Raw genomic sequence first — 27433 nt, forward strand, 5'->3', positions numbered from 1 at the left:
CATAAGTAAAGAATGTTTGTACTTTAGTTTTTTCCACAACTGTTCATTTAGAAAGGAACGGCTCCCTACTGTGAACCGGATCCCATCGTTCATTTCAAAGAGCCGTTCAAAAGACTCGATTCTTTCGCCAACGTCCCGCCTCCTCCCACTCGCCGTGTGTCTGCCAGGCTGCTGAAGGCTGAAGCCCAGCTCAGTCCCCTCTCTCCCCTGCCTGCCCTGCCTTCACCAACACATCTCCTCCACAAACCTGAGCGAGGCGGACGGCTAAAAGATAGGCGATCCCCCCACCTCACCTCTTCTTCCTCCTCCTTCTCCTCCTCCCTCCGTCGCTCGGGCTCAACATGGCTACGATCGTAACCTCGACCAGATTCACGGACGAATATCAGCTGTACGAGGAACTCGGAAAGTAAGCGACACGACCACGGCCAGATCATTTTGCTCGTCTTCTTGTGCATGTTTTCCTCTGTTTTCGCTGCCTGCTGCGGCGCGGCGGTGGTGGTGGGTTCTTCTTTCTGGGCTTTGGCTCAATTTGTAAAAACGTCCACTTCAGTGTTGACAAGGCGGGGGGGACAAGGCTGTCAAAAACAAGGGAAGGAAAAGGAAAGGCACCGCGGTGCCAGAGAGCTGCAGCATGGGCTGCCAACAAGCTTTACAGTGTATAATCCATCTGGAGTCATGCACGTGAACGTGTATCAAACCATCATGGGCATGGCTCTTTGTGTCTCTAGCAGTGGTTTTAAACCATTTTCATATCAAGGACCATTATTTATTCGGCATTTGAGCCACGGACCACCATTTGATGAGATGTAGGTCTATATGTAAACTAACCTCTCACCCAGACCCAAAACTTGAAATATTTTGTTAGCAATACAGCAATTCCAATTATTCCATGCTGTATTGATGTTGGTACCATCAGGAAACATAACTTCTGCATTCTTGTAAATTGAGTGATGCAGGAGGTGTTTAACAATAATGTAACTCTTGAGAGCCTAAAATGAAACCAAATGGCCATGGTTTCATTTGACACTCTCAAGGCCAGGGTTAAAGTCAAGATCTATAAGGCTTTGATATTTGGTTACCAACTGTCCATCATTTAGCTGGGGACCACCTGGAACCACCTCCGGGACCACTGGTGGTCCTCAGACCACTGGTTGAAAACCACTGGCTTACAGTATAATTCATCTGGAGTCATGCATGTGAACGTGTAACAAATCATCATGGCTCTTTGTGTCTAAGAGTCATGTACATATTAGAGCTAGTAATTTGTTAATTTATATCAAGTCAGCACACATCGATCACTGAGCCATTTAATTGGATTTATTTTGGTTTCAAATAGTTGTAATGTATTTCTCAGAAGACTGGACTGGAGGGGCTAATTACATGACGAGCAAGAAAAAGATGAGTTGCTAGGCTGTGGCTGCAATGTATAATGCTCTACTGCTGTTGGATACAAAAATCCAATTGGCTACAAATTATTTTTTTTGCCATTTGAAACATGAAGCAATGGCTTCACAACGGTGCCTTGATAGCTACTCTGCAATCATGTCTAATAGCTACTAACAGAACCCACAGTGGTCCTATTAGGACCACTATCAGCTTACAGCCGAGCTGAAATGTGGTGGTTGTACAAAATGTTTCCTGCTTTAAATAAACCCCCAATTTAGTCGTTTTTTGTATTATTCTTGGTCCACAATCCACATAGTGGTTCTTTCTTTCATGCTCCCACAGCTCTACTCACATTTCTTCCTGTAAGCAACAAGCTCAAACCCCCCTCCTCTGACACACGCACACGCACACTAGCCGCACCAGGAAGAGACGGACCAAAGCGTGCTCTCACATCAAATGCAGCACAATATCCCACTATATATTAAATATACATGACACTTGATATTCCACGGCGGTTGGCCTATATGAATAGCCTACCCACCGCACCTACACAGTGCTTCTGTGACCCCGTGTGTCAAGTTCATCTTGTCACACCAACACCATGCACTTTTCCTGCAGTGACCCTAACTGACAGCCTGCTGAGTTTGATGCGGACGTCTAGGTTTTCTGCAAGTACGGAGTAGGGATGGGACGATATGAAAATTACATGTCAAGATTATCGTGGAGAAAATAATGAACGATATTTTAACAAAATTAACAAAATATGCTTACATTTAAAATGCCACTTTTGTTAATCACTTGAGCCCCCAGCATCCATATCCTGGGGGGGGGGGGGGGTGTGTCCCCAAATTAGTCGATCTACAAGTGAATTAAGAGCGTACCAAATGTGCTCTTTACAGGTCTGTTTAATCAAGTGTAGAAGGTTTAAGTGGTACTGAATTTGCTGCTCAACAAAATGGCTAATTCATCCTAGTGTATGACGTAGGACAATTTCACAATAAATGTATATTGTTGCGGTCTTTTCTTTATCACGATAAACGGTATTAACGATTATCGTCCCTAGTATTGAGTTGTATATGGGTGGAATTTTGTCATTAAAGGGCTGTTGATTTTCTTCTTTCCAGGGGTGCCTTTTCGGTTGTCCGGCGATGCGTCAAGAAGTCCACCGGCCAGGAGTATGCTGCTAAAATTATTAACACAAAAAAGCTCTCCGCCAGAGGTAAGAGCAGAGAGTATTCATTTTATTGCAATGATCGTTGGGCTGAACTACAACTACAACAGGTCTCTTTGTCTCTTTCTATCTCATTCTCCCCACCTATCTAAATGATGAGTGCATGTGTACTGCCTTGACTGTTCTGGGCTGGTTGAACTGAAGTGAGTCTCAGGCTGGTGTAACAGCTCTCTCTCTGTCCTTCTCTGTCTATCTGTCTCTCGCCTATCTCTATCAGTGGAACTTCCTAAATAGCTGGAGGCTAGTTTGGCAAAGACTAGCCTAGCCTCTGTGGTTTAAGGTAGGGAGACATACTGTAGTGGTACAGTAAGGTCCATTAAGCCATAGCCATGGTTTGCTATAGATATGCTTGTCCTCACCAGAATGATAGTAACTGTGCATCAGAATCAACTTTATTGTCACATCACAGGTTCCATCGCCAGTGTGTGTTATTGGGCACAATAAAATCCACATTGTTGGTAATTTAACTCTGAGAGTGTAAAACAAGTTTATTTCTGCAATCAGAGTTAAATTAACAATGTGTGCACTGTGCAGTCAAGCCACATTATCTGCCTTATAGTCTTATATCTGCCTGTGTGTTTGAGGCAGGTTATTGTAAAAGGTTGGCGCTTATCGCGGTTTGGTAGCTTTTGGCTACGCGCCCTTCGGACTGCACAGAGGTGCCGAAAGTCGAGGGGATGAAGATTTACGATTCTGTCCCTATCGGGACGTAACTCGGACGGCGCTGAGTCGGCTCAAGCAGACTTCGCAACACTCGACATGGTGACTTGCTCGCTTTAGCTCAAGTCCACTTGAGACGGTGTGCCTCCGTCGTCTCTACCGGCCAAAAGCTGCGAGGGGTGTCAACCTACAATGACACGCCTCTAATTCGCACCTCGTTGTAGATGGTAGTGCCATTTTCATGATGGTTTTGAATGCGAGTGTCAGTGTCATCCATTCATTCCTATAACGTCATACAACAGTATGTATTATAGATAAACGCTCACCACCTGTCATGTCACCGTAAGCCCTATATACTTCATCTACAACAAATAACCAATCTATGAGCTGATCTATGACATGTTGCTCCAACACTGTTGTTTTTTCTATGTCACATGTTTGTATGAGAGTTTTGAGAGAGTGTCAGACAGGCCAACAAAGAGTGAGTGATGTGAACTAGAGAACAACGACTGATTTGGCTGTTCCTCTCCCAAGGAGTGGACAGCTGAATTACAACAGTACTCCCTGTCTCTCTTTCTCTCTCTCTTTCTGTCTTGTGTCTTACTTGGGCCCCTGCCTCCCCTTTCGTAAACAAAGGATTGATTTGAGGAGAGATCCTTAAAAAGGCCCTTCCCACAAGGCGATTAGATTGTGTGTGTGTGCGCGCGTGTGTGTGTGTGTGTTTGTGTGTGTGTAGTCTGCTAGTAACCCAGCAACAGTGGGGTTGAAACTCTTGATCCCATAGGCTGGCTGGCAGTGAGATGACTTTCTCTTTCTACCTCTGGGTTCTAGCCATGATCATCTGAGATCTGGCCTGCACGCCACATTCATTTAAAACACAATTACACTTGCAAACATCACTCACCAACTCTCACACAGAGACACAGGCACGCACAAGCATGTCCGCACATGGATTAATAAAAGTAATCTTCTTTTACATACTCTTAATCAAAGCTGAAATGTCTTGGCTTCGCTAGACAGGAGAAAATGCCTGGATCACTTAGGGTGCAATGTGACCACACAGCTGTTTGCAAACATATGCTCCCATTTCCACCAATGGCCATGGTCTGCTTTACACACACACACACACACACACACACACACACACACACACACACACACACACACACACACACTCACTCACTCACTCACTCACTCACTCACTCACTCACTCACTCACTCACTCACTCACTCACTCACTCACTCACTCACTCACTCACTCACTCACTCACTCACTCACTCACTCTCTTCAACTGTTGGCAATTAAGCATCTCTGTTGTTGCAGTAGCTTGGTGCACTACCTTGCAAAAGTTTCGAAGTTGTTGAGGGAAGAATGAAAGTCTTGATCCTAAGTGTTTCTCTGTATCTCGCTGCTTGTTTGTGTGTGCAAAATGGAGAGGCTTTGACATTTTGTTTGTTTGGGATTTAAACCGTATTCTCTCATGGCTCAAGGAGCGTACGGCGGCAGCCGCGGAGGTCAGTGATTGTCTTGACTTCTGCACATATGCAGGCACAAGCAGGCAGGCACTTGCACACATAGACATCAAAGGGGGCTTAAGCCCTCTCCAGACCATGTATGCAGTTTTTACTATGCTGAAAGAAATGCAAATGCCCACTTTCCATTCCATACCTGAAGGCAGTATTCAAGAGAATTGCCTTGTCCTAACTTGAACGCAGCATTATGTTGAAAGAATTGCCCTCTTTGTGTAGAAATCCATGCCGTTACACCACATCCCCAGTATTGTCCTATTATTCTTAGTTCAGTGTGGTATCAAGCGACGTGTTGTGAGCTTGGAGGTCGGCTATTTCGATATTTTCACCAAAAGGCCCTTTTAGAAATTTCAGCCCCTGCATCTCTAACATTCTCTGCACGTCCCTGCAAGCAGGCACACCTAGTTGCTCACTCCCACCTTCAAACAGTATATGAATGTGTCCACATACAGACATGCACCCATACTTAGCTGTCACGATTATGACATTTCACTTGACAATTAATTGGCACACAAATAATTGTGATCAATGATTTAATTCACAAATACCGTAAATATACAAATACATTTCATAATAACTTAATAATTAAAAAAGAAAAAAACATTAATAGTGGAAATAGCCGAAGAGCTTGTAGACCTGCTATTTCCACTATTTTGGAAAATGTTTGAAAATATATATGAAAGGTTTTCATCATGGGAATGATTATGACGATTTATGCAAAAATAACAATTATCTATCTATTATGTAATAACTGATATGCCTACAAGCAGGCACATGCAGGAACACTTGGTTGCTCACTTACCACCTTTAAACAGTACACATGGATGTGTACACTACACATACAGACTTGCACCCACACATACATTGGTATTACTAGACCATTACTGGCCTACTCTGGAATGATGCCAGTCGGGGACGATGGAAGTTGGGAGTGCATTCCCCACCTGGTTATGCAATATCCGCTGTACCTGTTCTACCCATTGTCAGAGTACCCGATGTACCATCTGTCTCTCCTCGTCCCTTTTATGCCCATTTATGGAGATACCTGATGTCATCAGTTTATTGGTTGGATTGGCAGATCAATGTTGAAGCATCAGGTGAATGAAGCATCACCATTTTTGTAGTTGCATTTTTCGATAGTTTCTTTGTCCAATAATCTTTGGGGTTCGGTGAAGCTTACAGAAAGGCAGAACTTATAGATTGGATTGGGGTATGTAAATGTATATTTCTGTTGGGACTTGTTTTGTGGTGTGTCACATCATGGTATGTAGGTCCACACATTTGTTGGTCACTGTGACCACGTCTCTGTGTCTTTAAGGCTGAGAGTGCTCCTAGCACAAGCATTTAATTGTATTTATACTTTGTATGAATATATGTGACAATAAACCTTAACCTGAAGTTCTGAACCTGAACCTGGCTTGGATGACCAATTAAACATGTGGTTGCATTGGCTGTTTAGTTCCCATAACCGAGAGGGATGGTTGTGTTGTAACTAACAGGCTAGTAGTTGGTTGGTGGTCAACAACCGCTGGTAAATGTTGCAAGCAGTGAAATTGTTTGCAGGCCTTGCAAGCTCATACAAAAAGCTGAAAGCCATAAACATTCAGAAATAAGAAGTAAAGGCAGAAGTAGACACTAGACAGGGTTTCTGCAGACAGACACTTGACACTGACTTCCAGTGTTAACGACTGTCTAGTAATGATCGAGTAGCATAATATTGGGGGAAACTTATAGTGAATATACATAAAAAATAATATCTATATTTCTTTAAATACAGTTGTTTGGAAAAGCATTCCCGAGTGGTGGAGATCAATAGACTCTCCATTTCCTACTGTATCTGTGTTGTGCTGTATTAAGTGAAATTAAGCAAGCTTAGAATCTAGCAGCTTAATTATGTGATATAGCTAATGGGGACAAGGGGAAACAAAAGATCTGTGATCACCAAAACATCACATGATGGAAATGTAAGGTATCCAAAAGTTGACTCGCTGCTGCCAAATCACCTTACAGTAGCCCCGTTTTCACTGAGTCAAACTTCTGGAAGTTTTTTCCAAAATGACGGCAATTTTGAAATTCACGCCATGTGAAAACGGCCACTTATTTTGTCTTCCGTGAGTTTTGGTGTCCCAAACGTGACGGGAAAATACCTAGTAAAGGCATGTTTTCACTACAGTTCCGGAATTTTTCCTGCAAAATAATTAGCATAATCATTTTCAACTTGCCGGGAGTTTTGTTTTTTGGGTGTTTTCACATGAGCAAAAATGCTGGCATAGCAATAAAATACATCGTTTTCACTACTAAACCGTGGCGGTATGAAAGTCCGTATTGCCAGACTTTGCGAGAGAAATAAGCAACCAGGTGTCCGAAAATAAGCCCCAAAAAGTGATATTATCTAGGCCACACAAGCAATTTAAAACTATAAGCATCGCCACATCAGCTACTTGACAATTGCCGATCTAAAAGATCACAACAAATAAAACGCAGCCAGAAACGATCAATATATACAAGCAACTTTACGGAAATCAAGACCATAGTCACTTATAATTAGCAGACATGGCAACGGAACCTGCAGCGCGCACCACACTGTCTGGACGCTTGCTAAAGCAGCAGCGACTCACTTCTGTTCGTCTCTCTTTTTCTCTCTCACCAATGGATTTAACAAGTTACAAGAAATATTCTTCATGAAACAACACACGTGAACCTTATGTGTCACATAAGGTTCAGAATAAGGTTCAGAAAGGATCGCTTATGTAACGTGTTGTTTTTTCTTTTTTTCTTTTTACGCGTCACCGATGGATGACCAGACTGTATTCCTCGTCGCTGCTCAGTAAAACACTTTACGGCGAGAAACTATTTGATGCAGATGCAGCTCTTTGAGTTGTTAGCTTCCAACTTCCATCACATCACATGAGCGCATTGCGTCCCAATCAGACAAAAAATAGGCTATAGCACCGTAAAAAGAGTTGGTAAAGATTCCAGCTTTCATCACATTACGAGCGCATCCCGTCTCCCGTTCTCCAGACCGGACTTGTATCAAAACCCACACAGCTTAATTACAAATAGGCTATAGAATAGCCTACAAATAAGTTTGAACCATGAATTGGAGCAAGCTTGCATTTATCAGCACCGCGGCCGTATAGGCTGGAGATTGTAGAAAGAAATAGACGTCTGTCTTCTGTGTTTGGCAGGCTTACATAACATTCGAATGCAATATGGATTCTGAAGCTTTCAATCCCAATTACAATGCTTTAACTGTTAATATTGGCTCAATTGCATGCACCTGCTTGTCCGAAAAAAGTAAAAATCACGGTATGCCGTTTTCACTGTGGGGAAATGTCTATTCTCCCAGTACTTTAGGCAAAAATTACTAGGTATTTTCCCGTCAAATTTTGGACTACAAAACTCACGGAAGACAAAATAAGTGGCCGTTTTCACATGGCATGAATTTCAAAATTGCCGTCATTTTGGAAAAAACTTCCAGAAGTTTGAATCAGTGAAAACGGGGCTTAATTTTTGCCTAAAGTACTGGGAGAATAGAGATTTCCCCACAGTGAAAACGGCATACCGTGATTTTTACTTTTTTCGGACAAGCAGGTGCACACAAGGAGCCAATATTAACAGTTAAAGCATTGTAATTGGGATTGAAAGCTTCAGAATCCATATTGCATTCGAATGTTATGTAAGCCAGCCAAACACAGAAGACAGACGTCTATTTCTTTCTACAATCTCCAGCCTATACGATACGGCCGCGGTGCTGAGAAATGCAAGCTTAATAGATCAATTCATGGTTCAAAATTAGACCTATATTCTATAGCCTATTTGTAATTAAGCTGTGTGGGTTTTGATACAAGTCCGCTCTGGAGACAGGAGTACAGGACGCGATGCGCTCGTAATGTGATGAAAGCTGGAATCTTTACCAACTCTTTTTACAGTGCTATAGCCTATTTTTTGTCTGATTGAGACGCAATGCGCTCATTTGGCCTATGCTGTGATGAAAGTTGGAAGCTACCAACTCAAAGAGCGGCATCATTAGTTAATAGTTTCTCGTCGTAAAGTGTTTTACTGAGCAGCGAGCGAGTGGATGACCAGCATCCATCGGTGACGCGTGAAGAAAAAAAAACAAGCCCACAATCCCACATGTGCAACACGTTGCATAAGCAATCCTTTCTGAACCTTATGTGACACATAAGGTTCACATGTGTTGTTTCATGAAGAATATTTCTTGTAACTTGTTAAATCCATTGGTGAGAGAGAAAAGGAGAGACGAACAGACGTGAGTCGCTGCTGCTTTAGCAAGCGACCAAGCGTCCAGACGGTGTGGTGCGCACTGGTTGCCATGTCTGCTAATTATAAGCGACTATGGTCTTGGTTTCCGTAAAGTTGCTTGTATATATTGATCGTTTCTGGCTGCGTTTTATTTGTTGTGATCTTTTAGATCGGTAATTGTCAAGTAGCTGATGTGGCGATGCTTATAGTTTTAAATTGTTTGTGTGGCCTAGATAATATCACTTTTTGGGGCTTATTTTCGTACACCTGGTTGCTTATTTCTCTCGCAAAGTCTGGCAACACTCTAGTACCGCGACAATGCTGTAGTGAAAACGAGGTATTTTATGGCGATGCCAGCATTTTTGCTCATGTGAAAACACCCAAAAAACAAAACTCCCGGCAAGTTGAAAATGATTATGCTAATTATTTTGCAGGAAAAATTCCGGAACTGTAGTGAAAACATGCCTTTAGTCTCCTCATGCCCAAGAGATGTGATGTCTTGACATTTCTCTCAGCACCTTGCACGGAAATGTCCAACATTATAGTCTAAGCAATAGCCTGTGAATGACTCGTAATAAAATCATACTTGACACAGAATTAACAACCGCACTTTTATAGCATCAGTTCAGGATTGGGTGCGGTATATAAATAGATAGATGGATGAATGAAGCTGAATTATGAGGTGTGGTTAGGAGCGATTGCAGAACGCAGCGCCACATTCACGTTTTAAATCATTTGTTTTTCAATCAATTTTAGCATCTAGCGTAGGCAAGATGGGTCTTTTTGTCTTGTTGTTTCTAGATTCCATGGTTGAACTATGAGAATGATGGAACATTTTACAGTAATATCTCTGAGTTCACAAGCCACAGATTGTTTTGTGACAAGAGGTTATTGTTTCAACCTTTCCTCACACCTGGAGATTGATTGGATTTACTGACCAGCTGACCTCTCCAGAGCTGTGCTTGCTAGTCCTCGTTCTTTGTTGACCTTATATGGTCAGGATTGTCGCACCAAATTCTGGGCCCTGGGTACAAGGATTCACTGTGGCCCCCCATGAATGTACTTCATAGGGGGGGTTTAAGCCATTTACACTGGGAACGCATTATTACGCATTATTTTGTGCTTTAACTATTGAAAGATAGCAGATCTACAAGCTCACAGCGTGGCACCGAGTGCTGCGCTGTGAGCTTGTATATCTGCTATTTTTCAATAGCTAAAGTATAAAATAATTAAGGCCTCTCCACTTTGGTCCCTAGTAACGCAGAACCACTTTTCCCCCCTTGTGACGCCCCTGTATGGTTGCTTCAGATTTGACACCTCCATCACCTACATCCTGCTGGAATGGTTAGGGAAGATGGACACTTTGCACCTTCAGCTCGATAATAAGGAAGATAATAAAGAAAAAGAAAGAAAGAAAGAGAACCATTTTCTCTTTGCCAGTCAGTTCCAACTTCCTGGCCATTGGAAGTTATGTGATCAGATATTTCCAGTTTACATTGAAGTTCATCGGGTGCCAACCAGTACTGGGCAGCAGTGTTGGGACTAACATGTTACTTTGAAACTTGTTACTGTAACTACTTTTTGCGGTAACCTGTAGATTACCGCAAAAAGTAAATAGTTACTTTTTCCAATTCCGTAATCGTAATCTCTCCAGACCACCACGCGGCACCACTGCTCTAAACATGTCTCCCATATATAAATCACATTACCCGTATTTTCCGGACTATAAGGCGCACTTAAAAGCCTTTAATTTTCTCAAAAAACTACAGTGCGCCTTATAGTCCAGTGCGCCTTATATATGGATCATTCATTGACATTGACATTCCCTTTAGCACAGCTCCATCTGTTTGATGCATAACGCAACGGTAGCGTCTGTGCGCCTTATAGTCAGGTGCGCCTTATATATGAAAACAGTTTGAAAATAGACCATTCATTGACAGTGCGCCTTATAGTCAGGTGCGCCTTATAGTCCAGAAAATACTGTATATATGGGAGACTAGTTGTCATCCCTCTTTTGGCTATCATGCAGGTTATTCTCAGCTTCAACAAATAACTGAATGTGCCATATTAATTTACGATCATTTGAAGTATTCAAAGCTAACTATCTACTTTACCAACTACATAAATCAATTAATATTATGCAGAAACAAGGTGGGATTCATGATATTAACCTATTTCTTCTTCTAACTGTAAGCAAGCACTTTTGCAGTATAAGTTGTTTGCGATATTCCATGCTATTTTCATCTTTTGTATATCGTGTCGGGTCATGAAGTAAGAGTTTTGTTACATTACTAGTGTAGATACGACCTTGTTTGAGTGAGTGAGTGCGTGTGCATGTATGTGTGGGCGCGTGCATACTTGTCTGTGTGTATGTGTGTCTCCTGCTGAATAATTGACACTAGACACAAGGCCACTCCGCTCTGGCTGCAAATGGAAAAGAGCTGACGAGCAGATCTCTCTCTCCCCTCTGTTCTCTCCCTCTCCACATCTTCCTTATTCTCTCTCCGCCTTGTATCAGCCGCTCCTCCATCCATCACCCGCATTTACCCCCTCTTCTCCATCTTGTACCCCTCTCTCGCTTCCCCCTACACTATCTCACATCTACATTTTGATCCAGCCATCCCCTCCATGGCTGCCTTTGTTTCACTCTCTCCATATCTCCACCTCTTCCTCCGCCTCGAAGGCCTAGTGCCGCATGTGTGCTTGTGTCAGGGGCGTCACAAGGGGGGGAAAAGTGGGACTGAGTTACTAGGGCCCAAAGTGGAGGGGCCTTAATTATTGTATGATTAAGCTATTGAAAAATAGCTCACAGTGAGGCACGCGGTGCCATGCTATTTTTGAAAAGTCGTGAAAATGTGTGCAAACATTTGACTTTGAATATATGTATTTTTAAGCGAACATTTGTAACTCAAATTTTGCTTCTGTTCTGGGGGGTCCCTGGAACTAAATACTTTGAGATGGGGGTCCGTGGCCAAATATCATTTTGGGGGTCCTTCACATGAAAAAGTTTGAGCACCACTGACATAGAAACATAGGTTTTTCAAAAAACCTTAGAAGGATTTGAAATATTCAAAGACATATTTTTCAAAAATAGCAGATCTACAGCGCACCAAGTGCTGCGCTGCGAGCTTGTATATCTGCACAAAATAACGCGTAATAATGCGTTCCCAGTCTAAATGGGTTAAAACCCCTACCCCTATGAAGAACATTCATGGGGGGCCCACAGTGAATCCTTGTACCCAGGGCCCAGAATTTGGTGTGACACCCCTGGCTTGTATGTTTGTTATCAGGGCTTTGGAGGGCTTCCTGTGACTGGCTGGAGGCCGGTTGGTGGAGGCCTGATAAACGTAGCAACGCTGCTGTGGTGAATGTTTAATGGGACCAACTGTGAATATTTGATGAGAGAGAAAGAGAGCAAGAGAGATGTAGTGAGGAAGTGATGGAGGGTGTTGGGGCAGAGAGAGGGAAAGAGAGAGGAAGGGAGGGAGGGAGAGATCAAGATATTATTTAGGATAGTGTTACAGTAGAAATGGAAATGGTGTAACACAGGGGTCTTCAACGTTTTCCCTTAGTTGAGAGAGAGAGAGAGAGAGAGATGAAGCAGGGACCCCCCACAACCTTTTCATAGATTCCATATAGTTTAATTGTTTGACGGCACAATCATCATTGTATTTTAGATACATGTCAATTTGTGTTTTCTGATATTTAAACACGTGAAACCGTCAATACTTAGTAAACCTGACCTTTCACTCTGCTCTTTTTCCCCTCCACAACAAAGCTCTTTGCCGAAAATAGCCGACTGCGAGGCGTTGTGAGCTTGTAGATCTGCTATTTTTGGCAAAAGTTCTCAGAATATGGACGCTATGGTTCAAGTGGTTAATATAAAAAAAGAGAGAAAAAAAGAAAAGTTTCTATCACACAAAGATTTGGAGGACCCCCTGTAGTAACTCTGAGGACCCCCCAGACCCCCTGTTGAAGAATCCTGGTGTAACATGTACAGTAGATATACGCCCCCACACAGCAGCCCGCATCACCTTCTTCCTCATGCTCTCAGGCTTGCTATTATATTATATCTGCTCTGTGTGTATGTGTGTGCACTAGAGCTGGGATCGGGCCCATTTTTTCTGTCCGACCCGAACCTGTGTCCGACAGTTTTCTGTCCGACCCGAGTCGACGTCCGAGCATTAATCATGAAAAAGCGTCCGACCCGAGCCGAGGCCCGAACCTTATGTTTTCAACGCTTTTTCGCCTTGTTTCTTTTTCTTTGAGGAAGCCACTGATTTACACTCACTAGCAAACGTGTTATAATGTGCAGTGAGTGCATGCAGCGTGCCTGTTTGTTACCCTTAATAATATTAAGCCACATTGTGGCTTGTGAAAGTGTTTTAAATAATTACACAAGTAGGCTACGTTAGATTATTAAATAATATGCTATAACGTGCACTGCGCGTCTGGTGACTGGTCTGACTGCAGTCAGTGACTCGCTGCAGTCACACACTTAAAATCCTCTTTTACAAACTGTTAATAAAGTATTCACACACAAACCTTTTCCACATGTTCAATCAATATCAAAATGTATTCAGTCTTACCAGCATAGACGAATCTGACATCTGCTTTTAATATCCAGCGTCCACAAACGGCCAGTCCACGGCCAGTTGGCCGTCTTTCTTAATCAAAAACTATTATTAATCCAACCATTATGGTTTATGGGTTTTAGGCTAAGGCTACATTCAACATCGGACTTTTTAATTATGTCTGCGTTGACAACTACGTTGAAATGCGTCCATACCGCGGCGCTGATTTCCCTCTTTCGTTTTCAATTGCTTTAAACTTTACCGTAGACAAGTTAACTTTTATCTCGGCTGGCGGCAACATTATCTCTCACTCATTCGCTTTTTCTTCTCGTGGATCTGTTTGTTTGTTTGTTTGTTTGTTCTCTGTCACATATGACACTCCGTCTCCCACTTCCTTTTCCCCATGAACATGTGTGCAAGGTTGTCAAGACAACGCACTGACCGTAGCCACGTGCAGTGCACCAGAAAGACAAGGAAATAGCACACACAGAGACGATAGTTGTATCGTTTTACACTTTATTTTCTACGAATCAAAATTATGTCCGACCCGAATCGACGTCCGACAATTAATTGTGAAAATGCGTCCGACCCGAGCCCGAGCCCGTCGGGCTTGTCGGGTCCCGTCGGATTTCGGTCGGGTATCCCAGCTCTAGTGTGCACACGCTCACGGCATGCATTTCATGGGGTGTAAAAACGAAAACAAAACGGATGCTTACTCCCGAGGATTCTAGTTTGTTACTTGTTTCTTTATTCTTTCTTTATATCTGCCCATCACTCATCCCCAATCTCTTCTAGACATTTTATGGCATTCTGTGTGAGCCAGCTTGAACACTGATCTTCCATAGAACATGATGCAAACAGGCTTTTTTCATGTTTGGTTGACTTACCAGGATCTTAGTAGCTACTAGCTTGTAACTATTAAGTTACAATAGCTTGTAACAATAGTATTTGGGACAAATCTCTTAACTCATTGCATGCCAGGCCCGATAGTCCCGAGATTATTTTAATGTCTTTCCCTGCCAGGCCCGATAGTCCCGAGAATTTCCGCCATTTTGAAAAAAAAAAAAAAAAAAATCAAAAAGATTTTTTTTTTCAAAAAATTCTTTGGACCCCAAAAAATGTAGTAGGCATTATAGAAATCGCGAAATTGCATGTTTAACCCCCATAGCAACCCCATATATCAAACATGGCAGCCATCTTTGTTTACATTTTAGGAAAACATAATGGCTTGTATCTCATGAATGCCTGAACGGATTTCCATTCAGATTTTTTTGTTTGAAAGCTGTGAGCAATGTGGACACACGTGTGGTGCATTATCTAGGCATGGGTGTGCATGATCCGTGCACTATGAAATACATGGAAGTCTATGGAGACCAGAGGCACCATAGAGTACGAAGGTATTGTTAAATGGCGGGGATTAACAACCTATACAAATAACTAAGTCTTGTTCATCATTCTATTCTACAATAATTTATAACTAGCCCTTACCCGTTCAAAGATATGAGCTCCGAAATGATGTGCAGTGTGTGGATTATGGGATGTGCACTGTGCACACAGTATATGAGGGATGGAAAGTAACTTTAACTGGTGCTTGCATGCTAATATGTAGGAGCATCAATGTAAGAAATACCCGTTCCATTTAACGGCTACAGAGATACTGTGTACCGATCTGCATGATTTTGGACAACATCTGTAACAGGGCCAGAACCCCCCCCCCCCCCCCCGCCCGCCCGCCCGCCTGCCCGCCTGCACACACACATACTCCCCCCCCCCCCCCCCCCCCGTGTGTGTGTGTGTGTGTGTGTGTGTGTGTGTGTGTGTGTGGGTTTGTGTGTGATTGTGCATGGCCTGAACAACAGCGCCCCTCCCTTAACATGTGTGGTCACAAAAGGTACTGTAGGCTAAATAGATATAGATACACCATAAAAATGCAATTATACAGCATACGATTTGTGAAAGTGACAAACGGGCTTCACAGTTATGTCAGGTGTGTTCATATGCTGATGGTGATGCGATTTCAGATGAATTGCTCGAGCCACTGAGGAGAAACGCGGTTTCAGACAGACAGACAGACAGACACTCAGACAGACAGACAGACATTCGGAAAATTATATGTTAGATGTTCTGTTGTTACATCATCATTCAAGTACTGTAATTACTAAAATGAGCAAATTAATAATCAACAATACAGTTCTATATGCTAAAGCTATACAAGCACACATATCTGAGAGATATACAACGTTTTTGAAGGCCTGCAGACGATCTTCCCACATCTCATGACATCGTTGCTGCTGTCATCCCGTTCAGTGAAATGAGCAACTTCATCACTAACTTAATGGAAATCTGCCTGCCATATCAAAAATCCCTTAAAAAGACAGACATTTTTATGAAGCAGCCCTTTTCACTTAATTAAATAGTGTCTATTCATGAATAGAAGAAGTACTTTTGCTCATTCTGTTTTAGGTGAAAACGTGTGCTGAAAAAGGCACATGTATATCACCTACAACAGGGCTACTCAACTTTTGAAGGCTCAGGGGCCACTCGGCAAAATACAAAAAGTCCAAGCTAAAAAGTATGGTCCTATTTTGGACGTTGAGACAATGATTTTGTAACACACTACATGAGCAGTCTAAAAACTAAGGAAACACACAGAAAACAGCCTAATTTCCATCAATGAAGCCAAACCTCATTGAACAAAAAGATTGTCATGGAATGATTAATTAAAGTTGCTTCTTTTGGAACAAACAAAATAGCAAAAAAAGTACATAAAATAAGACAAAAAAAGGTTTCCTAGTGGTTTTGGAGAGAAACAGAAAAATGACATCAGAATTATTTGTCCACACTGAAACTAGACAAAATATATTTTATTGGTATGACCATGAAGGGCCGCATAGACATGCCGCAGGGGCCGCATGCGGCCCAAGGGCCGCAGGTTGAATAGCGCTGACCTACAATATACATCTGCTGCTATGCTCACACACCTTCCCTCAGGTGCAGACTGTAATGTGTTTGTTTGTTTGTTTCTTAGATAGATCTCTGTTCCCCTTTCCCCCCTTCTTCCTTTTCTTTTTTCTATGGAAAAGCACAAAAAACTAACCAACCAACTTTTCTACTTCTGTAAACCTGTGATGTGAAAGTAAAGTTGAATCTGATTCCTGACAAATGTTGCGTTAGTGCAAAAGGTTAAAGGGGTATTTCATTTTAAAACACTTCTGGGGTCATTTTAACATCGACTCTGGCTTTTGTGTGCACCCTAGATAGTTTTTAAGTTGCTTCATTAAATATTTAACTGAACTTAAAAATCCATTTTAACCACTTAAACCCTCCAGACTTGGCTCTCGACTTGGTCCACTTTTTTTCCTTTTACACAAAATCTCTTCACCACAAATAGCTGATCTACGAGCTAAAAGTATTAAAAGTAAAAAGAAGAAAAAAAGAAGCAAAAACAAAGTAAAGAAATGCAATTAAATGTTTAAGTTAAATTAAAAGCCTGCATTTAAACAAGTCAAATTTAAACGAAGTAAATGATGAAACAAAGCTGACCACTTGACCACATTCAAAGTTGAGGAGCTGTGATAGCAAACGTCCCGTCACCCTGTTCTTAATCTCGTCTTCCGAATAACCTGAAGGTTTCTTCCCCAGGGTCTCAGGGAGTTGGGGGTCAAAGTTGATCTTTTATGTTCAAATGGTCTCTGTTGTGTTGTGTTCTACTTTACATTCCGTCGTTGTTCCGACGTGCCTCCTACTCCTCCGTGCTCCATGGAAACTACTAGCTTGTTTGTTTCAGAGGAAGGCTGAACGCCAACGCTACACTGGATTATTATTACATTCGAGGGAATCTCTAGAGAAGTGGTTCTCAAGGTGGTGTCCGAGGGCCTGGAGGTGATTCCAGGGGGTCCCCAGCAAAATGAGTTAATATAGCAACACAATCAGTTTAACCACTTCAACCCTATAAAAAACGAAATATTTATTGGTCCACCCCCAAAACACATAACATATACATTTTGGGTTCCTTGAGTTAATCTAACTCGGGGGTCTTCAACAGGGGGTCCGGGACACCTTGGAGGTCCTCAGAGTTACTACAGGGGGTCCTCCAAATCTTTGAGTGATACAAACTTTTTTCTCCTTTTTTATATTAACCACTTGCAGTGTCCATATTCTGAGAACTTTAGCCAAAAATAGCAGATCTACAAGCTTGTACGCTGCGAGCTTGTAGATCGGCTTGTAGATCGGCTATTTTTGGCAAATACTATACTATATAGTATATAGTATAGCAAATACTATACTATACTCTGTGTACTGTACCTGCTTAGTTCTAGTCATGTCAGACTGTGAGTCATACTGCAGTACAGGCTCTGTTTACGTACTGTATGTGTCCTCATTTTTCTGACAGGATTAAAGCCTAATTTCTTCTTCATCCTTTCGCTGAAACATCACAGATTTTCCACACAGCACTTTTTCTGACTTGAAGATAAGTTGTGTTTTTGGTGAGTGACAGCGTGGTACGATTAAGTATAAAAATTAAGGTTGGGTTTCCTTCCTCTTTAGTTTACAAAGGGTAAAAAAGATCTGAGGCCCTTCCTGCATTTTACCCTTTCAAATCCTTTATGTTCATTTTACTTGAGGATTTACTGTGTAGCTTGGCACTTTTTCTTTGACTTCCTCTTTATTGCTCTTTCTTTCTCTTGCTGCTTTTTCTTTGTCGTAAGAGTTTAGACACTTCACTCACAAGAAAGACAATGCTGACTGGCAAATGTGTGTTTTTGTTAAGGAGACTACTTTTATAAAGTTTTCTTGAGAGAGGGACTGTAAGAGAATGAGATGCTGTAAGATAGACTGCAAGAGAATGGAACTAGGTGGGGGGGGGGGGGGGGGACACGTGCATATGTGTGTATGCGTGTGCGGTCTCTCTCTGTCTCTCCATCTTTCACACTTCCAGTGTGTATATTCCCTCACCCAACTTTGCTGTCATCAGTCTGCATTTATCCACATGCATAGGGTGGCCTTGCAATCCAGGTACAATATCTTTTGTGGGTTTGTTTGGCTCACGTTTTCTGTAAATTCCTCTTTACCTGGCTCCATCCGTAACAAGATAGCATGTTATATCAAAACCTCCACCGGCCGTCCGTCCGTCCGTCCGTCCGTCCGTCGGTCACACGTCACACCTTTGCCCTGCTCATATCTCCGAATCAGTATGACATCACACTGCTTGGTGTGTGCCGTCAGGGTTATTTGTGTACGGTGTGATGTCATACTGATGTCAGCAGTGTGATGTCATACTGATGTCAGCAGCTATGTCTCTATATATGGAGTTATATGTTGTTCGTGTCCAAATATGGGGCTTGTGAGGTCAGACTTAGTGAGATTCGTCGGTTATCTCCATATATGGAGGGAGAACCAGCTTATGAGCCGATGAGTTGTGTCAGAGTCGAGATCCTGCTTGCATCTAATCTGTCGGTAGATAATGCCGGTCTTATATAAGGGTCATTTGTGTACGGTGTGATGTCATACTGATGTCAGCAGTGTGATGTCATACTGATGTCAGCAGCTATGTCTCTATATATGGAGTTATATGTTGTTCGTGTCCAAATATGGGGCTTGTGAGGTCAGACTTAGTGAGATTCGTCGGTTATCTCCATATATGGAGTGATGTGTTGGTTATCTCCATATCTGGAGATTCAACCTTCAACGATTTTGACATCTTGTTACTAATCTGTCGGTAGATAATGCCGGTCTTATATAAGGGTCATTTGTGTACGGTGTGATGTCATACTGATGTCAGCAGTGTGACAGGAGATAAGCTTATCTCCCGATTAGGGAGTCTTACTGGTGTAGACTGCTGCCAGGTCATTGTGACCTGGCATCCTATAGTGCATGGGTCTTCAACAGGAGGTCCGGGACCCCTAGGGGGTCCTCAGAGTTACTACAAAACCCAATGACTCCTTTTATGACTCCTCTTCGGATCCGCAGTGTGGATTCCGCACAGCCTTGCACACCAAATCCAATGCGTTTTAATCATGCAGCAAACGGAAAGAAACACAACGTCCTGTGTGCAAAGCCCTTAAGAGTGAAAGTTATTACAGTAGGTAATGACGGCTCAAGTGGTTAAATATCTGAAAACACAAATTTGACATGAATCAAAAATACACTGATGATTGTGCTGTCAAAAATGAAACGATAATGGAATCTATGACAAGGTTGTGGGGTGTCCTTGTTTCATCTCTCTCTCAACTAAGGGGTCCTTGGCCTGAAAAGGTTGAAGACCCTGCTATAGTGTGTAAAGTCTCCAATATGTGCATATATGGACATATTCAGTCTAACCAGTGTGGTTGATGTGACACAAGTCACACTTGCAAAATAATTCTGTCCTTGTCCCTTTTATATGGAGATCTGTGTTCCGATGTCATCAGTATTAAGCACATATCTGGGAATGCCCATATTTGGCAATGCCCAAATTAATTGTAGTTGTAAATTGTATGAAGATGTTGAGAAGGTTTTTATCTTGGTTCAGTTCCAGGAATAACGCAGTATATCATCCAGGAATAAGATACAGGAATAACGCAGTATCTCATAATTGCTTTCAGAACTGACTGCATTGGCACCCAGGCTGGCCTCTTAGTATTGTTCTAATAGTTTGTCTCAAGTCTCTTGATAGGGCTGTATTTGTTTGATCATGTAGTCTTGGGTGCAAGCAGCACGCATGCATGCTCTCTCACAGAAGGATGAACGTGATGACACACACCCTGCGTCAAAGGAGGGGTATCCTTTGTCAATATTGGTTGACCTTTTGTTGTGATTGTCATCATTTGCATTAAGACTACTTTTGGATTACACTGCTGCAATTTCTCAGCAGAAGGATGTTTGAGCGCACACACACACACACACACACACACACACACACACACACACACACACACACACACACACACACACACACACACACACACAATGCATCATCCATTGTTTGTAGTTCTCTGCAATGCTTAGCCACGTATTGGCACATGCAATGTTGGAAGCTGTCCAGTGTCCACACTGGCTCCTGGCAAAATGAGTCATGTGATTAACTGATAAAGGCATCAACGTGTTGAAATGTTGATTTTCTAATGTCTATATGTGTTGGAGCTTGATGCAGGGCATGGTCATAGTTGTGTTTTCCCATTTACTGACATCATAACAGCCAGGTTCAAGATTCACAAAATCAATTATAAATATAGCTGCAAGCAGCGATAAAGTGGCCAAGGCAAAAGCATCAAGGGAAAGCAAAGAAGACATCAAAGAGAAACTAGAAGCAGTGTTCTTCCGAACAGGTCAGGTGTTTTTTTTGGCCCACTGGTGACTCTATAACAGGCCAATGTGAGAAGGGTGGCATCTGTTCCTTGGCCTAGTGGGAACGTTTGTGCAAAATCTCACACACATAGCAGGCTGCGTTTGAGACAATTTGTTCAAAAAGGAGCAATCCTGCAAACCTTGGAATTCAATTTTAGCCAATTAGATAGAATATGATATCGGACAAATCCGTCATGATCACATCACTGTAGAGATACTGTGTACTGATTTGTGTGATTTTCTGTCTATAGCTGCAGAGCGAGATGAACAAATCTCAGTGAGAGTTGCAAGGGCCCCATAGCCTAGTGCAGTGTTTGTTATTTTTGCCTTTTTCTTGAGTTTTGCCTTTTGTTCCCGTTCCCGAGTTCTCTATTTTTAGATTTTTGGCAAAGTTTATTTTTGCCATTTTTGAATTTTGGGTTTCACTGTACAACTGCATGGTGGGGGCTGGATAAATAAAAATCTTAACGAGACACAAATTGCTTATTATAAGCAGACATGGCAACCCAGGTACATTCAGAGCCCAGAACGCCAACTACTGACACTTTAATGCAAGGACAACAGGAAATCAAATGATGTTTTTCAGGACAGCTTTTTCAGCTCCCACCTCTTTCAGGATATGAACAGGATAACAGGGGCGGTGCCAGGAATAACATGAATATATAGAGATAAATAGCAATACTGAATAAAAGTACAAAGGTATTGGCATCAACTTGAATTTTTTTGAAAATAGCAGATCTACAAGCTCACAATGCAATGCAACGCATGAGCATTTACTGGAGTAGCCTAGAAGTAAGAGTATACAAGTGAAGTATAAAATACCTCAAAATTATACTAAGGATAGTATTTGAGTAAATGTACTCAGTTACTTTAACACCACTGGCATTGTAGACCCAGATGCTTGTGAAACATGATAAAGAAATAGTCATGCAATAGTATGAATTTCAGTTTATTTACACAAAGGATTTGCAATTGCAAAATATTGTAGCAGCATTATTTTCTGTAAGTGGCTAGCAGAGTCAGACTTAACTAAACTTAAATTGTTTTTATTGAAAAACGTTGAGGGGAAGGCGGCTGGGGGTCAAAACTTGGAACTTTAGGGGCTCACATGGGGCTGCTGTCCTGTGGGCAGAGCAGACTATGGATTCCAATTGGGGGGTGTTGGAACCCAGCCAGCCTAGGTGGGGGAGGGAGAGAGAAATGAGGTGAGCTTCAGAATAATTACAGTTGAGCCACAAGGTAGAGAAGAGGTGTTCAATCTGCCCGTTCCACACAGTTCAGAATAATGAACCCACTTACACTGCCTTTCTTTGGCTTCAATGAAGCAATCTGGGAGCTGGTACTGATTGTCAGCTGATTGTCAGATGGGCTTCAGGTGTGAGGCTGAGCTTCCCCTGCATGGTTTGAAACAATAAATGAATGCACTCAAACATCATTACTTTATAAAGAAACTCAAAGTCATTACTTCAAAATCAAATCAAACTAGGAATGAGTGTCACTGCGGCTGCTTTTTCCTACCCATAACCATAGGTCAGACAGGATTGTGTCAGTCTTTCTGCAGGCTCGCCATCTTTCAGATTCAGTTCTAGGCAATAAACCTGGCCTGGATCAAAGAAAAAGGCCAAATGAATAGAAAAACAACAAATTCAAATAATCTGCTGCACTACAGGCTTGAAACAAAATAATTCCATTAATCTGCCCAACTAGGCATTGGCATTAAACTCAAAATACATCAATTCAATAATCAACATTGCAGCTAACATACAAGCATTACATTCCAAAAGAAATCGTTTAACATTTAGATCCCAAAACCAAAAACAACATAACATTTCAGAGCACATGGTTAGCTTACCAAGTCACATTGTTCCTCCATCACACACAGCCAGTGTATCGAGTGGATCAGGTAGGTATGGTCAGGTGAGGTAAATCTAAAAGCCAAATTATAGTATGGGTAAGTATAATGAATGAAACTGTTAGAAATTGGAATAGTTGTTGGAATAATGAACAGTGTACAGACCTGCAGCTGCTGCATAATGTAGCAGTGAGTAGCAGCAACCACCAGCACCATGCGGCTTCCAAACATTCTGAGAGGGGGGGAGTGGCCTCAACTCAACCACTATTTATACCCTTGCTTAAGAAGGTTGCCATGTTTGGTCGGGTTGCCATGTTCAGTTGCAGTACCAGGGTTTTCACGGCAAAATGTTGTAAAATGTATTTTAAATGCATGAGGTAAGGCTTGAACAGGGGACTTCTGGAATGATAGACAAAGGCCTTACCAGGTGAGCTATGCACAGCTCTGCACAGTGAGAAAATATTACTTTAAATGTTTGTTTTAGAGGCAGAAGAATAATTTGCATACAACTTGCAATATTGATTAAATTATTAAAAATGCATGTTTCAATTTTTAAAAAATCCGATCTGACAGATCTTTAGATGTTGGTCCAAAGTTCATGTAAAAAAAGTTCTGTGCACGTGACGCGAAAGTTCCGGAATAAAAGCGGGTTTTATTGTTTTACAAACTGCTCAAAATGGCGGAAAATCTATGGACGAAGCTTACTTAACAAAGACACGGATGGCTTCCGCTTGAGTCAAGGCACGTGTGTAACCAAGTTGCATGTCTTTAAACGAAACGAGGCATGACTTATGCCCCTTTAAAGTTTGAGTTTTCAAACGCTTCGTATAGCGCCCCCCTTTGGCCAATTGGAGTAAGATTGCTTTCAGTGATATTTGGACTAACTCTCTACATATTTGCCAAATGCCATGAACGTGTCACTTTGCATGTATGATTTAGAGGCAGAAGAATAATTTGCATAAAACTGCAACATTGAGTGAATTATTAAAAAATAATGTTTCGCTTTAAAGAAAATCCGCCTAAGTTCTCAGACCGTATTGGTCCAAAGTTCATGTAAAAAAAGTTTCGCGCACGTTACGCGAAAATCCCAGGAGGAGATACATTTTTACTGTTTTTCATATAATTCAAAATTGTGGGAGAGGTAAAGGTCAGAGGTCAAAAGTCAGAGCGTAAAAGTTGTTCGGCATGAGGAGACGCATAAGGGTATACAGGTTTCATTGCTGTACCTGAAACAGGGCATGAGCTACACCAGTTCAAAGTTTGCACTTTCAAAGGCTTCCTACAGCGCCACCCTTTGGCCGATTGTTGCGAGCTTCGCGTTTTAGCCGTTTGGCATAGTCCTCTGCCATACTGCCGAGTTTCGTAAAAAGCGACTGCACGGTCTAGCCGCTAGAGAAAAAGTGGCGGAATAATAATAATAATAGTGATGAAGTCCAATAACAATGAGTGGCCAAGGCATTGCCACTTCGTGGCCTTGGCCACTAATAAAAGAAAACATGTTATCGCAGCTCTGCCCCCTCACACATTAAGATGGATTCCATTGTCTACGACTACCTGTCAATGATTCGGTTACAAAGGTAAACTGTGTTGCAATAAATTCCTTCAATGGTGATGGAGAATGATAACGGTTGGGAACGTGATGCCTCTCAGGTTATACAATCCCGTTGTACCTATTTTCAGAGTACCTGTTTGTTGTCAGAATACTTAATGCAGTACCCGTAATAGTAATAGCAGTCTATGACGTCATGCCAGTACTATGACCAGGGGCAAAGCTAGGTCTCTACGCTGCTAGGTCAGGTTTTAGTGGGCCTAGTGGGCGTCAGAACACAGATTCTTGTTTAGTTTTTTTGGGTGGTCCCTGTTGTTCTGCCCAGAGCAGGTTTCCACTTACTTAATTGATATAAAATCACTCAGAGTCTACTCGGTGGCTTGTTGATGTCACTGTTCAGATTATGATGCAGTAGCCGTGAATCTCCAATGACATGTATAATAAACAAAAAAGCATAAAGAGTTTCTGGCAGCATTTCTCTTATCTGCTCACCAAACAGTCACATTAGCTACGACTCTCCTCCCGCCCTCAGTCTCCTCACACAGTTCTCTCCTCTGAACAAATATGTAAAAACCTACAGAAATGCTGTATGTTGGCTCTCTGGGGTGCCTCAAGCAGTATTATCAAGCCCTGAAGTCCCTTAAGAAGCACGTTGTCCCCATAGGGGGACAGGACAGGAGTTTGGCTACAGTTAAGAGCAAACATCAATTAAAGTACATTTAAGAGTGTTTTAAGTGTGAGCTAACTATTAGCTATTTGGCAAACTGTTGAGTACTGATACTTTTACACACACACACACACACACACACACACACACACACACACACACACACACACACACACACACACACACACACACACGAAAGGAGCTGAGATAAGCAGTTGGAGGAGCTGTGTGCACTGTGTGAAGCTCCTTTGAATTGAATTGAAATTGTGTGAAGACAGCGAGAGATATGCACACACGCTCACGAAGGGCGGGTCTTAGCGAATTGCCCCATAGCCTGGGAGGCTATAGGCTATAACATGTCACCATGGCGATGGCTAGCCAATGAACGCACCAGAGGAGTTCCAACAGCGGTCTACCACCGTCTACCTATGACTGAGAGTGGGTCTGAATGGTGCGTGAAAGTGGACGTGGCACATGTTCAAATCCTTTATATTTTACATTTTGTCAATTTTCCAAACGGCATACTGGCTTCTCTTGTCCCCAACTGGTTTCCTAGTAGTTTAACTAGTCACATTTACATGCTACTAGCCTACTGTAGCCTGATTAGTTTTAAAACCAAAATCAACATGCTTATTATTTCACATACCTCTCGTCTCTGGTATCGCTTGGCGAACAAGGAACTGTGTCAGTGCTTCCTGGCTTCTATGCTGCTTCTCAAATTTCTTTTGGGTTTCACCTGGTGCATGTTGTTTATATCATGGATTCTACCGTAAATTCTGCGGCAGTCTGTGCCATTTCTTTGTGTACATAATCTCCCTTGTTTTTTCCCCCATTCAGTTCTATTATATCGTCACTGTCGGGCAGAAACCTTGTATCTCAAGAGTTTCAAATGTGTATGTCTTTCGTTAAGTAAAGACTGTCACACAAAATTAGAGGAAATATCAGATCTACAAGCATGCGAGACGTGTGCTTGTTATATCTGCTATTTTCACTAGTTTAAATCATTTTTATCATGATAAATACAAAATGAACGGTTTTGGACATACAAGGTTTCCACCCGACGACGACGGTATGCTTCTAAAGTGTCTCATGTTTTTCCTTTAGACATGACACTTGTGTTCTGAGCGGGTAATGTCAGTCACGTTAATCCATGCTGGTCTGTTGTGTTTTGAATGGATGGAGGGTTTGGGGGGCAGCAGAGCTTGTCGTATCTTAGCAAGGGATCATGTTCCCTCGACCCTATGTTCCCTCAGCCCCCATGTTCCCTCAACCCTTAACCTGTACGGTTAAGGGTGGAGAATGCATGGGTGTTTAACGGCACGATGACAAGTAGTCATCAGCTGCTGCCAGTGTGAAAGGAGTGAATAGCTGATTGTCGGTAGTACTAATAGATGTTATTCATAAAACATCAGACAAACTTCGCATCCGTCATTAGTGTTCTATTAACAGGAAAACCATGAACAGCAGTAAGCTACAAGTAGAGTGAAATGGACATTGCAAGCTCCGTGCTGTGGCTAGTAGCAGCTCGCTAGGATACTGAAGAAAGTGAAAGTGGGAGACTGTGTGTTTCTGTTGTTGGATAGATTTCCTTAATAAAGTCGGATGTGCTACCACCTTTGCACGAAAGGATTGCGCTGCATTTCAGTCGCTTGCAATGCACACAGCTGAGCAAAATTAACGCGCATGAGAAAATCCAGGAACCGTTATCGGAACCGGTCATAAAAGTATGATGGAACCGGCTCTGTTTTTTCAATTTCGGAACCGGGTACCCGAACGAACCGGTTCCGGTTCCCAACGTTAGGCATTTTGTTACAAAAATGTATTTTGCCTGCTGGTGGCTCTATAACAGGCCATTGTGAAAAGGATGGCATTTGTTGCTCAACCTAGTGGGAATGTGCATACACAGTTTCACCACAATCAGACGCTGAGTTTATGATTTGCAGCAACGGGCCAAATTAAAAATTGGGAAGTCAGCACCCCTACTTCCCATAATGATGAAATATGAAACATTTTACAGATCTGTGTTGATCACATGACTGTAGAGATACTGTGTACCAATTTCTGTGTGGATAAAATCTGAAAGAGTAATATAATAAAAATATGATTGTAGCGGTGGAAATGATGATTGTAGTGGTGGACGTTGCCTGTCACAAAAAGGTGCTTAACTTCTGAACTTTTTGAGGAAAGGTTTGTCATGGGGCATTGGAGAAATTATTCACCTTTCACACTGATTGGATGAGGGGACTGGAGCCTTGTGGGGCCCTCACATCTAGAGATCGGGCCGTGTTGCGGCCCTCACAGCATCATCAAATCGCATCATAGGGCTTCCGGCGCTGGAGCGCTAAAGTATTGTATATCGCATAATAATGGAGTTTGTTACAACTGTACATCG

At 42.2% G+C, this 27433-nt stretch overlaps 1 protein-coding gene across 13 annotated transcripts in view; it reads left to right on the top strand.

Moving 5' to 3' along the window:
• The first annotated feature begins 216 nt into the window (after positions 1 to 216).
• LOC308296833 (calcium/calmodulin-dependent protein kinase type II subunit gamma) overlaps positions 217 to 27433 on the top strand; it is an 84430-nt gene continuing 57213 nt past the window's right edge. For all 13 annotated transcript variants that reach the window (XM_080740162.1, XM_080740173.1, XM_080740168.1 and 10 more), the window contains exons 1-2: positions 217 to 406; positions 2511 to 2605. In XM_080740162.1, the coding sequence (XP_080596288.1) occupies positions 342 to 406; positions 2511 to 2605 (160 nt within the window). In that variant the 5' untranslated portion in view covers positions 217 to 341. The remainder of the gene's footprint in view (positions 407 to 2510; positions 2606 to 27433) is intronic.

The sequence above is a fragment of the Nannobrachium achirus genome (assembly GCF_963921795.1).
Source record: "Nannobrachium achirus genome assembly, chromosome: 13".
NCBI classification, from domain to species: Eukaryota; Metazoa; Chordata; class Actinopteri; order Myctophiformes; family Myctophidae; genus Nannobrachium; species Nannobrachium achirus.